This window comes from Gavialis gangeticus, unplaced genomic scaffold, assembly GCF_001723915.1.
Source record: "Gavialis gangeticus isolate Ggan-Ray unplaced genomic scaffold, GavGan_comp1, whole genome shotgun sequence".
Taxonomy (NCBI): Eukaryota; Metazoa; Chordata; order Crocodylia; family Gavialidae; genus Gavialis; species Gavialis gangeticus.
Window position 1 is genome coordinate 158,033,187 of NW_017729024.1, and position 17,121 is coordinate 158,050,307.

A 17,121-nucleotide genomic window follows, 5' to 3' on the forward strand; every position below is an offset into this window, starting at 1 on the left:
ATGCCTACCACCTGTAGTGATAGGTGCAGGGAAAAAAAAAGTACTTCCTGACCCCACATGGCCAACAACAATGCCCAGAAGCATGGAATAAAGCACACACCCTGTTTTTGGTACTGCAACCTCAGGACAACAAACATTATTCTACACATCACACATCCTTATTGGACAGCACAAACTCCCTTTTTTATCATCCTATCTCTTTCATAAATTTAGAAGAGCTGGGGATCCTGTAACAATTTTTCATAACAAGGGCAGTTGTGGAGCTCTTAATTCTCCTGCAGCTGAGCGTAGCCCTCTCAAATTATCACCTGCTGTTCTCACAGTCGCCAAGATATGTTCTAGGAGGTCTCTGGGTTCTGTTGCTCTTCACAGCATGATCCACAGTAGGGCTGTGCGAAATTTCGCCGGATGTTTCGGATTGACACTGTTTCGACTCATTTAGAGCTTGAAACAGCAAAATCCAATCAAAACAAAGGGCTTCGAAACAGCCTCAAAACAAAACGAGGCTAGTCGAAACATTTCAAAAGTTTCGCATTTCAAAGCAGCCAGCAGTGAGGTGGTGGGAGACAGGGGAGAACCAGGGCTGCACTCCCAACAGAAGTCGGAAGCACAGCCCTGGCTCTCCCTGTCTCCTGCGGCTGGGCTGTAGGAAGCTGATCACAGCGCAGGGGAAGGGAACTGAGCCCAGCCAGGCTGACTTCCCATCCCCAACTTGATCTAGTGCTGGGTAGGGGAACTGAACAATCGGGCTCAGTTCCCTTCCCCAGTCCCAGGTGGCAACACTGGCTTCCCTCTGTCATGTGGCAGGCAGATCGAGGGCCCGGAGCCCCGATCTGCCTGCCAGATGACAGAGGTTGTTTCAAACTTCCCCATCATAACTAATGGGCAAAACATCAAAACAGCGGCAAAACAGCCTCACTGTTTTGATGAGGCAAAACGGAACAGCTGTTTCGAATCTAAATGAAATTCGAAACAGAACGCTGTTCCATCGAAACCTCGAAACTCAAGTCAAAATGGAACAATGCCGTTTCGCACAGCCCTAATCCATAGCAAATCATCCCTGACCAATATTCATCCAAGCTCTTCTTGAAAACAGCCCATAAAGGAAACTGTACAGTTTCCCTTGGCAGTTCATTCTCCTGCCTCACCATTCCAACAGTAAAGATATTTTTCCTGATATCCAAGCTAAACCTACTTTGCTACAATAATAAATAAAATTAAGTGTTTACACAACTTATGGAATTTCTCCTTGCAGGCTACAGACAAAGTAAGACACTGTGGCTAGCTTCTGGAAGGGCTAAATAATTTTAAAGTAGTAAGAACACACTAAAATAAAGTAACTAAAGCTCATGCTTCAGAGAAGATGTCATTCACTGCACAGGACAGGAAGTAACATCACATCCACAGTATCCTTTATGTGGTGTTACTTAGCCTTTTCAAACTTTCAAAATTATGTCCACTAAGAGACACAAAGAACTAAGACTCCGTATGCCAGGAGTCTTAAGGGTTACGATTGATTTCTGTTGTTGGGGAAAGACTTTTGAAGTGTTAGCATCACATTCCCATTGACCTTTTTAACTACACTTTTTAATTAATTTATGATTTCTTTGTGTGCAAGTTAGCTCCACCCAAGATATTGACTTGAAAGTTCTTCTCCATGCTACTTCTCAGCCCTTTAGGTTGAATTTACAAATGCCTTTGGAGAAATAATGAAACTTTTTTTTCCCACCCTCCGATGCAAAACAAAAAATGTACTGATAACTGTCAGAGAGCTCTGGTTCTTGAGCATAGCTGTTTTTTTGTTTGTTTGTTTGTTTGTTTTGTTTGTTTTTTTGTTTTTACAGACTTAGCCATTCTCTTGCAATAAGTCACAGCCAAAAAAGCCAACCTCTTCAAACAATATATTTTATAGCACTACATTTATATATAGAAGATATTATTTTGAAGTACTAAGCAATATATATATAATTACCATTATATCACCCCCACACACACAATATACATATATCACTATCAGGAACCCTAGTTTTCTCTGCTTAAAAATCGCAAATTCTCTGATGATAATTCCAAATTCGCTGCGATTAAAAAATCCCAAATCTGTGGTTTTCCATAATTAAAATGAAATACCACTTCTTATATAAGTATCAGTTGAACACAATAGTTTATTGATATATTTACAATTTTAAAGCAATTTGAAAGCCTACTAGTGTCTCAATCATTATAATAAAATGAATTCTAAATACCTATATATTTAAGTGTTTGATGTTGATTTTTTATCATAGAAAAATCAGAGCTCCCCCACTCCTCCGTCACTGCTTTGTGGCTCTGAGCAATGCCACTCCCTGCTGTTCTGCTCCCTACACCTGTGCCCAAGACCCAGCAGTCCCCAAGGCCTTACTGGGAAGCCCATGACTGGGGCTTAGAGACTGGGCTCCTGCCTTTACCTGAGCAAGTCGCTTCCCCTTCAAGCTGGCCTCCCCCCTGCACAGGCTGCTCTAGGAGTGCAGGAGGGCTCCAGGCCCAGCTCTGGTGGCTGCTTCTACCCAGAGAGCTCCCCCCATGAACTCTCTCTCACACAGATACATATACACAGACACCACTGCCACCTCAATCCTCCCCTGCTCATCACCTCCCCCCACACATCCACCCCTCCTCCCCAGCCCATCACACCCTGGCTCCTGGGACAAGGAGATCTCACAGGCTGGGGCCACGTCTTGGTGCCAGTGCGGGTGCAGGGCCAGGCTGAAATGTAGCACCTGCCCGTATGGCTGCAGCTCCTGCCTGCAGGTCCAGTCCCATGAGGCAACTGGGCACACAGTGGCTGCGCTCCCCCAAGACTAGTGAGGCCGGTAGGGCCCCGGGCCAGGCAGGACAGCATGCAGGCGGACTGTGCTGCTCCTCCTATCCCCACGTCTCACTGTGCATGCCTCCCCAGTCCTCCAGTGCTAGCCTCAGCAGAGCCACCAGCGGATGCCAGCTGGTAGAATACAGCACAGCAGCACAGTGAGCAGTGGGGCAGTAGCTGCCAGCACAGAAGATGATCAGTGCTTGTCCCTAGTGCCCCCAGCCCCAGTCCCCAACCCTGCTCCAAGGGTGTTCAGTCTGGCAGGTAGGGGTGCAGCCCATGTTCCCTGCCTCCTGCACCAAGCCACCGCCACCGTCACTGTCCTGAGCCAAGCCAAGAAGAGGTACAGCATGACAACGCAGCATGACCAGGGACAAGGCAGCCCAATCTTGTCCCAACACCGGCCTGCAGCGCAGGACAGTGTGATCACTGCCCATGCACCCCTGCCCCGTCTACTCTGCTGACTTTCCCCACAGGCCTCAGCTCTCCCGGCAGCTGGGCCTCACAAAACCCACAGGGCCCAGCCCCCCAACCCTGCTGGAAGGAACCCCAAGCTGCTCCCCACCCCCAGTCCCTAACCCACAAAAGCCCCACTTACTCCAAAAACCGGTAGAAGGGAAAGCGAGTCTGAGCCAGCCCTGGCCGCCTCATTCTCAGGACTCTCCCTTGCCGCCTCTGGATGCGCTTAGGGTTTCCTGCCCTTTTGTAAGTAGCTCTTGCAGGCTAGAACTCTGCCAGCCTGCAGAGAGCTGTTTGCAAAAAGGAAAACCCATGGTTTCCTGCTTCAAAAGGGAAAATACACATTTTTCTGAGGGAAACTGAAAACCTGGATCCCTGATCATTATCATTTCCTTAAAAATGATGCTCAAACCGTCCTTTTCCCTTGTCTGTTATACAGTTATCCAATGAGTCTCCGAGAATGGGAGAGAGGGCAGTTGGAAGGCACATTCTATTAATTTTTGTATATAATTAAGAACTTGCAACTATGTTTATGTTGAGTTTTAAAATCAGCAATTTGACTATTTGTTGATACATATATATGCCATGTTAAACACACAGTTTGTTACAACAGATAAAATGGGAAATTATTCAAGTCTTAAGCATGAAGTATATTCAGTCTGATAGCTGCCTTCTTGAACCTGAGGCCACAGGCTAGCCAACACAGCCACTCATCCAGGCCTGCCACCCCATGGCTCATCACCCAAACAGGGCAAAGCTGCCCTAAAGGGTTTCAGAAAAGGCTAACCCTCCAGCCACTCCAGTGGACCACCAGAATGGCCAGTCAGGGTCAGCTGATGCTCCCACTTCCACCATATAAATCCCTGCACAGGAACAGGAAGTGTTTGGCATCAACTTGAACCCTGTTGTCAAGACTACTTAGCTGTTCTCTCTATATTGCCCTCTGACCATGCTCAATCTTCCAGCTTCTGGTCTCGGCTTGCTCTCTAACTCTGCTCCCTGCTCGATATTGTGACTTCCTGACTTGGCTTGCTCCTAAACCTCACTCTCAAATTGATCTCCTGGCTTCCTAACTCATCCTATCCCTGGATTCTTCTCCCCCCCTCCTGACACTAGTTAACATCCCAATCCACAAGTGGTCCCAGACCTGCCCCCCATAGTCCAACATGACAGCAGCAGCTAACCTTCTTTATCTTCTTTTGTCTACTATAGAAATATTATGGGTAACCGAAACCTTTCCAAAAGAAAAACTTGGTAGTTTGTGATTCACCGTTACTGAAAACTGCAACGTAGAAACTTTCTTAAGTCAGAAAGGTAGTCTCAATACCTACCATTCACAAGGCTGGAGGGACCGAAAAGCTTGCAAAGATGCATCCATTCCAGCAAAGTCCCAAAATTTAACATCATAATCATAGCCTCCAGTTACTAAACGGGCACCTGAGGGATCCAAACCCAAAGCAGAAACCTACAGAGAAAGACCAAAAGCAATTCAGTACAGATAAGTCAATGGAAGTTTGCTTGTCCTCTCCTTTCCTAATATTTAAAAATGAAACCACTTAATAGAATCTTATTAGTTTCACAGTCATGTTTCACACCTACTGGCTTTTTCCATCATCATGATAGCTATGTAGCAGGGTTTTCTTGGAGAGTTTATATCACATTCTGTGAAGCCTGAATTATGTACTGTGGAAAGGTATCACACCTCTGATTACATCTTTTAGAGAAGAAAAGTTATTATACAACATATTTTATTTTTCCTCCTCGAATTCTTCAACTTAAATTGTTCGCATTTCTCTTATAAAGAAATGTCATTTCTTTTTCCATCACCTATCCAAGCAATATTTCTAGCAGGACACTCAGCAAATGACCTCTAACTTGCATCATTTTGTGACTAACATTTTATCATGTGACTCTATATCATTTTATCAGCACAGCAATGTGTATGCATTATTAAGACATCTTCCCCTCTGGAAACTAAAATTGCAGAAAGCCAATTAAAACGGCAACATCGACAAGACATAAAAGAAAAGGAAATCAAAAGATAAATACTTTACAATAACATTAAGTTTTCTAAATTAAAGATACATTGCTTAAAACAAAACCAATTTTTGTGACTACAATTAAAAAGTTTCAGAAATAAACACTTAACAGCTGTTATAAAACTTATTACCCTCCTGATTCAGGAACATGCATCATTTTAAACGAAGTATCTTACAAAATTCTAATGCATTTAAATCCAGTTAAAGAACTACATGCTAGGCATTCTCAATCTACCAAAGTATGGATAACATTAACAGCTTTTTGTGGCTACCTCCCCTCTGACTGACAATCATAGGCATCATTTTCCTTCCTTTTTTACAGTTGTGACTAACAGTACCAACAACAGTGAGTTTCAACATCCCTGCAGGGTGTTCAAGCAATTGTTCATGTTAAAATCCTAGTTTGCACCTGTAGCCAGACACTAAGAGGTGCCTACTACTTTAAGGGCTGAAGCACCCAGGCCATGGAGCTCTGCAAGCTAGGCAGAGCTCCACAGCTGCAGGTTCTGAGCAACAAGCTAATGCACCTGCAGGTGGTCAGATGACCAGGAGGAGGCAGGGCCCTAGGGCTTATAAGCTCAGGGCTGGAGCTAGCAGGGCATTCTCTCTGGCAACTGCTAGGGGAAGGAGCTCCTGCATGAGGGAGCTGCCTGAGACCTGGTGTCGCCTGCTTTATTGCCCAAGCGCAGCAAGACTCCAGGAGCTTCCTAGGTACCCAGGCTAAGGGGCATGCTGTCTCAACAGTGGAAGTTTGTCCCCTCTAAGGGGAAGAGTGCTGTTGTCATTTTAGGTATTTAAGTTATAGCTCAGGGGCTTATGCTTGTGTTGTTTGCACCAGTGGTTTTGCAGATGTGGCTATAGAGAAGGTAGAGGGCTCAAAAGTACCCCAGCAGCAGAGGAGCACAGCTACTGGGGTAAAGAGAGCCCTAACACCAGAGAGGTGCAGCTACTGGGGCACAGAGAGGCCTGGAAGAAAAATAAGCAATTACAGGGTGAAATTCGGTCTTTGTTCAAAGTATAACATTTACCCTCCTTCAGTTGCTTCAGGTTAAGGTAGAGAATGGAAAGAACAGGACCCTTTGACCCATAGTTTCATAGTTGGTAGGGCTGGAAGGGACCTGAGCAGATCATCAAGTCCGACCCCCTGCCACGGGCAGGAAAGAGTACTGGGGTCAAACGACCCCAGCAAGGTGTTCATCCAGCCTCCTTTTAAATACTTCCAGGGTAGGAGTGAGCAGCACTTCCCTTGGAAGGTGGTTCCAGATCCTAGCCGCCCTGTGAAATAGTGCCTCCTGATATCTAGCCTGAATCTACTCTCTGTCAACTTATGGCCATTATTCCTTGTTACTCCCAGTAGTGCTTGGGGGAACAGGGACTCTCTTATTGCCTGCTGGTCTCCCTTGGCCAGTTTATAGATGGCCACCAGATCCCCTCTCAGCCTTCTCTTGTGGAAACTGAACAGGTTCAGGTCTCATAGCCTCTCCTCATAGGGCCTGCCCTGCTGCCCCCTGATCAGTGAGTGGCCCTCCTCAGGACCCTCTCCATGTTGTCCACATCCCTCCTGAAGTGTGGCATCCAGAACAGGATGCAGTACTCCAACAGTGGCCTGACCAATGTCATGTAGAGGGGGAGGATCACCTCCTTGGACCTGCTCGATCACCTCCTTGGACCCCCATCGTAGAGGGTGTCAGCTTTAGGAACAAAGACTCAGTGAAAGGACTATGCAATACCAAATGCACAACCCCTCTGGATTCATTACATACATAAAAACCAACAGCATCTAGTATAGGATATCTGACATCAAATTCTTCTCAGTGAATAATAATGATTTTTTTTAAATCAAATGCATCTTTCTATTATCATAACAAATCCAAAAACAAATAAACAACAAAAACCTAATGAAAAACTTACAAAGAAAACTCTTAAAAATCACAATAGTTCATAATACATTAGACTGCTCCTCATTAATGAATAAGCTGCTAATAAGCTTTGCTGTCCCAGAAGTCTCCGATAGGCATTTACTTGAAGGTGTGATGCCACAGATACACAACAGGAGGCACAATTGTGGGGATCAGGGATCAGATCCCAAATCATGTCATATTGCTAGTGCAGGCGGAGCGTGGGATCATGAATCTGGGCTCCTTCTATACCAGCAGGTTGGGTGCCCAAAATTCAGCTGATCTTCAGCTAGCTCTGGGGGCCCATGGGGCCATCTGACCCCATGATATGGTTCCCAGAGCCAATTAAGCTCATCATTGGCTGTCGGCAGATGGGGACTGCCCTGGGGCCTGAATCCTGGGGCAGCCCCAATCAGCCAACAATCAGCTGATCGGGACCACCCATAAGCTGATCCCAAGATCGGTCCTGATAAACTGACTGTCAGTAGGATCAGGACCACCCTGTGGCTCAAGCCCCTAGCCTGTACCAACCTGCCATTGGCTGGTAGGAATGAGCCCTGTGGTCAAGCTCCAAGGCTGTCTCTGCTGGCCAACAATCAGCTGATAGGGACTGCTCTGGGGCAGACCCCGCCATACATTCTATTCAAGGCACAATGGTTTCCTGTTTTACTGTGCCATTAATTCCTGAACATGTGGCTACTTTATACTTTAAGACACAATTAACTATTTAATTGCATCTAAAGTGCAACATCTGCCTGGGACCTGATGCTCCTTGTATTCTGAGTCCAGTTAGAAGCAGACTGAATCTACCCTTCACAGGAGCCTCTGGATGAATCCAACATGCCTGGGGTGTTTCTTTTTCCCAGCAGGTGCTCAGAGTAGGATATACACCTCTCCGGCTGAGAGCAGTCATCCAAATTTCCCCTCAACTTCAGTCAGTTCCTGGGACACTGAACAGATTTGTTACTTTTCTATAAAGGAGAAACTAGAGCTCACCCAGCCCTGATCAGCCAGCATTTTTAATAGGACAGTCCACCTCAGTCTACCAGTCTCTGCCCTTGTTCACAAAGGGTCGTCAAAAAAATTCCCCAATGGGCCTCAACTGCCACAGACGCTCCTGCCTGGCAGCTAAGATAGGATGTTTTCCCCTTACCCTCAGTGGTCCACCCACTGTCTACCAGCCACTACCAAATCCCCCTAAGTGAGGTCAAGATGGTTTTGCTGACCTTCCAAAGATTTTTAAAAGCTCTCTTCTACCGCAGAAGGGGGTTACACTAGCATGACCTTTTGACCGTACATACGATAGTGTACCCACCTCAGACTCTTTTACCATGAGGGTGGCCATCTTTAATACAAGGACCAAATGAGATATTCTAGAAGAGTACTTTGAAAATTACTTGAAATGATGACTCAGGAGGCCCCTAAAGAATCAGTTTTAGCTCTACAAAAAGCACTGGCATCTTGGGGGGATCCGACAATTTTACTGTCTTTAAAAATATGAAAAGTGTGAAGGATACGGATTAAAAGTATGAAGGATAGACACTAATCAACTATTTTCCTGACATCCTAGACACTTATGGAATCAAAGTAAACAGATCCAGTCCAACTTGCTGTTCAAGGCAGGATGAATTCTGTCTAAGTCAAGCCAGTACTTGCCAGGACTTTGGTGTACACACCAAAACAGCGATGCATGAAAATCTAACCCATCCTCCAAATGTGGAAGGAAGAAAATGTGTGTACCAATAGCATGTTTCCATACACATGCTAGTAACCCCTACTATTCAGGGAGCCAAACAGCTTGTTTCTAAAATAAGTTGAAGGACTGGATCTTAGTTACAAAGATCTGGAAATTTTAGTAAATGCCTAACAAGTTACCCTACAAGCTTTAAAATGAACAGAAACTATGAACTTGTGTATCAAAGCATTTACTGACAAGTTGTCAAGGTTGAATTCCCTTCCAGTACAAGAAACCTATAATCAAAATATGCTTTCTGCAAACACTGTAGAATACTAGGGAAGTGTATGTGCATGTAACAAGACATGGCTTTTACAGATACCAAAAACACAGGAACCTGGGATATGATTTCCAAATATTGACATGACTATGTGTGTTAAGCTGATGGATGTCAAAATTATCAGAATCTAAGGTTATAATTATGATGCCAACATTTCATCTCAAAGGCCTCAAACTACCTCACACTCTCCATCTCTCTTTCAAAACTATTTAAAAAGTAGAAGACAGTGACAGAGAAAGGTGGGTTTTGTTTTTAGGGGGGTGGGTTTTGGAAGGGGAGGAATTGACTAGGTTCTGTTGCTCTTCTCAGAGTGAGGATTTATTTTCTTTGGAAAGCTTAATACTTCCAAATATGGGAAACTCTGGGACACACAAGGAACCTGTACTCTGGTATTCTCTCCAGATCCAAGTTATGCTATGTTTTTTCTCACACATCATGCACCCCCCCCCCCCAAATTCAGTTGTTAGAAACTAGGGTACATGTTATAAGTAAGGAAATATGGTAACAGCAGTTCCTACTTCACTGGGGAAAACAAAAGTTACACTACAGTGTTGATTGTGGGGCTCCCCAGCTGCTGGATATGGACATTTTCTCTTTTCCCAGCAAAGGCTCCTGCTGTAGAAGCTGCTAATCAGTTACTGTTACTTACAAGAATTTCCCAGTAACAATCTTTTCTTCTTTATTCTGCCTTTCAAAAACAAGGTGTACATCCTTCTCTGGGGTATGTTGTATATAATAAAATATGGTATATAAAGGTCTTTTGCCTATTATCCTTTTGGCATTATTGGATTAATTTGTGCAGAAAAAACAGGGGCTAACCAATTATGTTGAGTTGGGTATCTCCTAGGGGGCACGGGCTGGAATCCAAAGTTGCTCTGAAGTGAGAGGAGAATGTTATTGACCTACTGGCATTTTGTCTTGACAGCTCATGGTCCCTGAGTGATTAGTCTCTCCTTCTTTATCTGTTATTGTAAGAACAAAGGGGGAGCCAGTCAATTCCTTGCATGCATCATAACTAAAAGAAAAAGTTTTGTTTGGTTTCATTAGGAAAAGAATACTTTACAAGAGCCACAACTATTCTGAAGTTGCTAATCACATTAAAAAAAAAAATCAAGACTTTTTGGGGGGTACCCTTCACCTGCATTTTAGGCACAGCAGTTTGAAAATTATGATACTGGACTGATCTTATATAAATGGTACAACAACTTCTGCTCTGTATGGGTAAAATTTCCTGTTGCTAAAAAAGATTTAATGCAGGCATACTATTAAAGTATTACTCAAAACTCTGTTTCAAAAACACAGCATAGTAGTATTGTACCTTTTTTTTTTTTATAAATAATATATACAATATGTTATTGGGGCTTTTAAAACTTATGTAAACTGTTGAAAAGTTCCCACACAAAAAACTGCACTTATATAGAATTCAACATTGGATGTTCCTTTCTCAGCACCCATTTGGAAAACAGGTCTGTAGGAAAAGTGTTTCCATAAAAATGCCAGCCAAGAATTTTATTCTGGTTGTATGAAATGGATGATTTATTTTGCTAAGATTAAAAATGTTCTCTGCTCCCTCACTTATACAAGGGTATGTGTATTTTTCATGTTTTATTCTTGTAGTTTCACATACAAATATTTCTGAAGGGTTTTCATTGTTTTTTTAAATATATATTTTGTTTTCATAATTTGGTTTCCAGGCTCCTACTTCTTAAAGCCCTCTCCATTTTCCTGCTCTTCAGGCTGCGATATTCTTAAAGCTCATACCTAAACAGGTTCAGAAGTAGACAATATTTAGATGAAAGATCTACCTGAAAAACTGGAGATGTTGCAGAAAAGATGTTGGTGATTCACAAAGCAACTTTCCTTCTTCTGGGCAACTACTAGTCTCATCACTCAGCATAACTTTAGGGGGATTTTATGGTAGAAGATGCCGTTTTTGGAAGAGATTAAAAAATTGTTCATATAAAAAATGTAATGGTTATCAGATATGCGAGTCAAATTACAATTTGTGCAATTGGACTAAAAGGCATAACTAATTTTTTCCTGCACTTGCAACTACATATAGCTTTTGTTTTACTTCTTGTCCTAAATGTTATTGCTGTGCGAGGGGCCTCCTTACCATCCTGAATAATATGCAACTACCTCAATCTTAGGGCCCAGGAATAAATTTCATCCTTAACAGGATAAACTGCAGAACATGACCACTTAAAAGTGTTCCCATTTTCTAGCATAATTAAGGATTTAATCATTCAAATGTAATTATTGCATATTATTCACTTTGTTTAGGACTTCTGGTATATACGTCTATGTAGACAAACCCAATGAAACATATACTCAATATTCTAAAACAGGGTCTTCTACAATTACTATCTAACACACTGACACAGCTGACTTGAAGTTAGAAAGCTTGAAGTTCAGAATGTCTCCGATTATGTACTTTTTCCTCATACTCACCTACATGTCATAACTGTCAGGAGAAAATTCATCTCTGGTTTCACTGGGAAAAGTAACTCCTATTACATTGTACAAGCAAGGCAACTGGGAAATTAATCAGGTTTCTGGAAAGACTCTCCAGCTTGGGAAATCTTTTCTGAGACATTTCAGCTGCACAGGAATACAGTTATCATCAGCTTAAGACCATGAGAGTGAAGAGATACAGATGGGATATATAAGTTTAGGTAAAACAAAATTAATAAAAGGAAGCTGTGTACGTACTATTGACAAAACTGTCCTAAAAAAGGATATTATGTTCTACTCTTTCTTACAAGATTGTCATTGTACTGTATCAATGTGTCGGTTAGTACTTCCATTATAAACAAAATGAACAGCATTTCTGCAGGAAAGGTTTTTCCAATGATCTGTTTTGTCCATTGGATTCAATACGCACTATATATACCAAATGTGTAATTCACTTTTGCTCAGTAAAACAATAGTTTCAGCCTTACGCAGTCAAACTATCTCTAAAAGGCATCCAAAACTGTAGTTCCTTATTTTAAATTGAACATAAAATAAAGCTGCTTTTTAAAAATACCACACAAATATAAAAGCTGCATTAATACTAGAGAAACACTTCACAATTCTGACACGGATAGTTTAATCTGTATACTACTTTTTTGGGCAAGTACCGCATGGCTAATGGTATATAGTTGCACTAAACTTTGATATCATATATCACCCATTTCAAATACAAACTATATACAGTCTTAATCAGGTTGTATCTAGAAAATAATTACTAAAACTGTTTTGCAATTCAGTAAATAAACGAAGCAAAAATCACTTAGACCATTTACTGTAAATTAACTTCTTTATACTTGAAAAATAGGACTTTGAGAGGAAATGAGAGCATACGCTGAATAATACTGTTACACTGAGATACTGAAAGATTAAGCACCTATTAATTCAATATGTAAATCATAAAGACTTGTATAAAACACTGACAAATCATCAAGCTGCTAAAATACATCTTTCAGGCACATAAGCAAGAGCCAAGTATAAGTAAAGTATACTTTATGAATTCTTCTGACATATTTTGACATGTGTTCTAATTGTTTAAAAATCTGAATTTTTTTCCACATAAAATTAAACACTTTGTCTGAAAAGCAGCATAATAGGATGGGAAACTCATCAGTGATGCTATTAATCAATTTTTATTTTCATAGATATTCCAGCAGATGAGTTTTAACAGCAATTACACGAAACACAGGAATAATTTTATGGTACTCCCTATTCTTACACATACTGCAGAAGCACACAAAGCTTCATACAAAATAGGAAAGTTGCTTTGCTAATGTTTACACAGAAAATTAAGTAAAGCACATTCTATACATGGATTGTACCTACAAAAAAAGTAATTTTCTTCTATTTCCCTTACGAAAATCTGCATTTTTTAAATACTCAAAAGCCAAAAAGAACACATTTAAAATACCTATTCATATAACACAAATTCCCCGCATACGGAATTCCTTTTAACACAGGTCCTGTAATACTTTTTTTTTTCCCTCTCTCCCTCTTTCTGCTTCTTAGCACTAACGCTAATGAACTATATTTTCAAGACAGAGTGGAACACATCTAATGATGTAGCACTGTGAATGTTTGCAGGAAACTACTTCCAAGCACCAGAGAATGTTATGCAGAAAAAATCTGCAAAGTTCAGAGATATTTTACACAGTAGGATCTAGAGCAGGGTGGGCAAAGTCCAGCCTGAAGGCTGGATCAGGCCTGCAGAGGACTCCATTTCCTAGCAGCTCCTGTCCATATCACTGCTGCCAGTTTCCATGGAGACCCCAGCAGCAGTGATGCAGTGACAGCACAGGGCTAAGGTTTCCATGGAGACCAGCCAAAGCGGTGGTGTTGATTGTTCCCATTGGCAGAAATCTTGATATTAGTTCTTGATATTCTCAGAGGCTAAAAGTTCAAGATCTTCACAAGTTCAGAATGACCCATATAATATATAATGATTTACTGGTTCCGAGACAGATTCATTTTACACAATGCTTTACATTAGATAATATTTATTACATTCTTTTAGAGAAAAAAGATTGAACTGGGAAGCCTACATTTCTTTCCAACAAAACTGTGCTCTTATGATCTAATTTTCCAGTTAAAGATTTACCCAGCCATCACTGCAAAACACACTTCAGGATTTTTTATTTTTGGTACTTAGCACCTAGCAATCTCAAGGATTTCATTCTTAATTACTTTGAGCTTCTCAATCTAACCTTTCAAATTTTGCTTCTGAAAAATCAGAGTATTTTGCATGTATTTAGATCTACATTCAAGAAATGAACCTTGCACAGACACTGATGGTTGCCTTCATGGCAGAGTATACCCATCTGCTTCTGCCATGTTTCTTTTCAAATGTTGTTATTGTGGTAGCCAACCAAGTATAAATCTATCCAGTTTGTGAACAGTGCTTCAACCATGCTAGATAAATCTACTGCTATAAAAAGGCTTAGGAGTTATCACTTACTGTTTTTGTCCCATGCTGCAGTGTGATTTCATGAGAATCCGGAATTTTCTTAACAGGGTTCTGAAAAAGGAAAACACAACTGTGTAGACATTACAAGGTGACACAATAAAAATTACACAGGATTAGGCTGCCCAGGATTTGAAAACAAACCAGTTCCTGTTTTCTGATATTAATTCTTGAGTATAAAACTTTTTCCATATAACATTTTGTGTTTGTTACTGAGAACGCAACATTATGAACAGAATAATTAATGAGCTTCCACAGCAGAGAAAAATTCCATTTGGGGAAAAATTAAAAGAAAGTTAATAGCATTTCCAAAGGACAAAACCAAAAAAACACTACTTCGATTTAAAAAACCTACCGAGCTTCTTCTGCTTGATTCTTAATCCCAAGTACCTTAAAATCATGATTTATTATATCATAATTCAAATCATACTCCATCTTCTCAGTTGAAGTTGTCAGAAATTAGTTACTACACCAATTTACAACTCCATTAAAGCTTTAATGAAACCACAAGAATTGTATTCGGATAGTGTGTCTAGGGCTATGCGAGGCAGCCAAGGTAAGGCGGCTCAGTACAGTTTATTTACTTACCATGTATACACCGAAAGCCATTTACAAGCTGCCAATGGAACAGCACTGTCAAAAGTATGTAAGTGATCACTCTACATAAAAAAAAAGTTAAGGTCATTTGTATCATTATTTGCAAAATACTCATTAGCTGGAATTGCTTAATAGCCCAAAATAGACCCAATCCATCATTCTGGTATCCGATCTGCTGGCTGTTTTCTCTTGCCAACATCTTATGATAAATGAACCTTAAAGTTTGCCTTACAGCAGGAGTGGTCCGTGGGCCGAATCAGACCCACAGACTGGCCCCACATGCCAGATGCAGCAGATGTCTTAAAGCAGCTGGAGTGGACCCAGTGCTGTATGCAGCAGCCACTCTACTGAGGCTGAACTCTGGCGCATGCAGCAACCACTCCCCGATATGCCACCGAATCCAGCTTGAAGCTGATGCTTGCTGGAGCAGATGCCACATGTGGTGCAGTCCTGGAGTGCCTGAAGCAGGCACTGTGACACATACGGCTATGCAGGCAACACCAGATGCCAAATGATAGGGCTCCACAGGCCAAATCTCACCAGCAGGCCATATCTTTAACATCAGTGGAACAGGGACTAGCTAAAAAAAGGAAGACAACAAAGAAACAGCTGCATAGGCAAGGAGCTGCCCATTAGAGGGAAGAGGCACACCTGCGGCCAGTTAGGAGAAGTCTGCCTGGGGGCAGCTGGCTGCAAGGGAATAGGCAGCTAAGGAAATAAGCCAGCAGGGCAGAGCCTAGCTCCTCCAGCAGGAAGGCTGCTGGAGCAAGTCATAAGCTGCCATGGCAACCAGCCTTCAGGCCCTAACCAAAAACCTCAGCTCAGCTGAAGCACCACCTGACCGGAAGGGGTAGGGATTACACTGCCTCTAAGCCTAGGAATCAGGCACGCAGGCTGACCCAGCAAGCTTCAGCTTGAGAAGCTCCTGGCCACAGACTGCAGGAGGGCTCTGCTGACTCCTAGAATCCCCCAACAATGCAAGTAAGGCCCTGAAGGCTTGTTATCAGGGGATGTAATGCAGGGCAAGGGGAGGCACAGCTCCTCTGACAGTTAAGCTACTGTTGATGAGCATGAGTTTAGTTTATGGTATGGCTAAGGTCTACCAAAATTGAGGCAGCTGCTGGTGTAACTAATCCCCTAATTAAGCCCATGGAAGTAATTAATTGACATGTTATTAAGCAATCTAAATGGCCATTAATGGCTTCCATGGGCTTGATCAAGCCCACAAAGCCATTAATGGCCGCTTAGAATTCTTCATAATGTGCCAATTAATGGCTTCTATGGTCTTAATCAGGGGATTCAGCACTTAATTAAGATCTAAAATGAAATCTCTTAATAAAATAAAGCAATGTACACCATGAATTGCAAGTAATACCAATTACATACCCTTTATTAACTAGTACCAACTACATAACACTTTGGGTGTCTACACATTCATTAATGCACTTTAGGTAATGTGCATTAAATCTAGTACCTCCGCTGTGAGGTACAAGAAAAACACGCATTAGACTATTTTAATGTGCATTTGCAAAAGAGCACGGTTTTTTCTGATGCTTTAATGTGCATTAAAGCTCATGTGTAGACATGCCCTTTATTAATTAATACCAACTAAGCACTTAATTATACTCTAAACTGAAGTAACTTATGAAAATAAAGCTAACCTTGAGACAGGCAGTACATGCTATGTATTAAATCACAGCATGCTGCACCCAGCCACAGTCACTGGAGGCATTCTCTGTCTCTGTGGGGTGAATACCTGTCCATACACTGAGATGGCATGCTCAGTATTCATCAAGTTTTTTGGAATGGTGAGGCAGTGTATTGCCAGGGGATAAAGATGTGAAAACCAGCCACAGACAGAGTCCCAGAACACAGACACAGGCATCTAGCACTCTGACAAAGTTCATATAAGCAGCACATCACTGTAATGCCTTTCCTCCATCCTGAGACTGTTTTCAGTACCTGAGGGTCAAAACTCAAAGACACCTAGTTGGGATCCAAAATCAGAATAGCACAAAGCGGGTAGCTGATTGTTTGAACCATGGTGGCAGTGACAGGTCATACTGTAGTACTGGTTCAGCTTCACAACTGTAGCCTAGAACAGGTCCCTTCTGCACTGGTTTTCACAAGGACAGCTTGACAGTTCTTGTGATGCTCTGTTTTTGACCCAGCTTATCAAATCCATTACCTTGGTGTGTGTGTGGTGGACCACAGCCTGCTGGCCTTCAAACCATGTCAGGAGCTCCATAAACCAGGTGACATTGTCAGCCACAAATATCACTTGATCTTGAATGTT

The 17,121-nt window shown here is 42.0% G+C and overlaps 1 protein-coding gene across 1 annotated transcript in view; it reads right to left on the bottom strand.

Moving 5' to 3' along the window:
• The window catches only part of WDR70 (WD repeat domain 70), a 331,125-nt gene that overhangs the window by 249,716 nt on the left and 64,288 nt on the right, over nucleotides 1-17,121 (bottom strand). The window contains exons 6-7 of the mRNA XM_019517943.1: nucleotides 14,223-14,282; nucleotides 4,636-4,769 (exon numbers count right to left, since the gene is read on the bottom strand). Of these exons, the coding sequence (XP_019373488.1) occupies nucleotides 4,636-4,769; nucleotides 14,223-14,282 (194 nt within the window). The remainder of the gene's footprint in view (nucleotides 1-4,635; nucleotides 4,770-14,222; nucleotides 14,283-17,121) is intronic.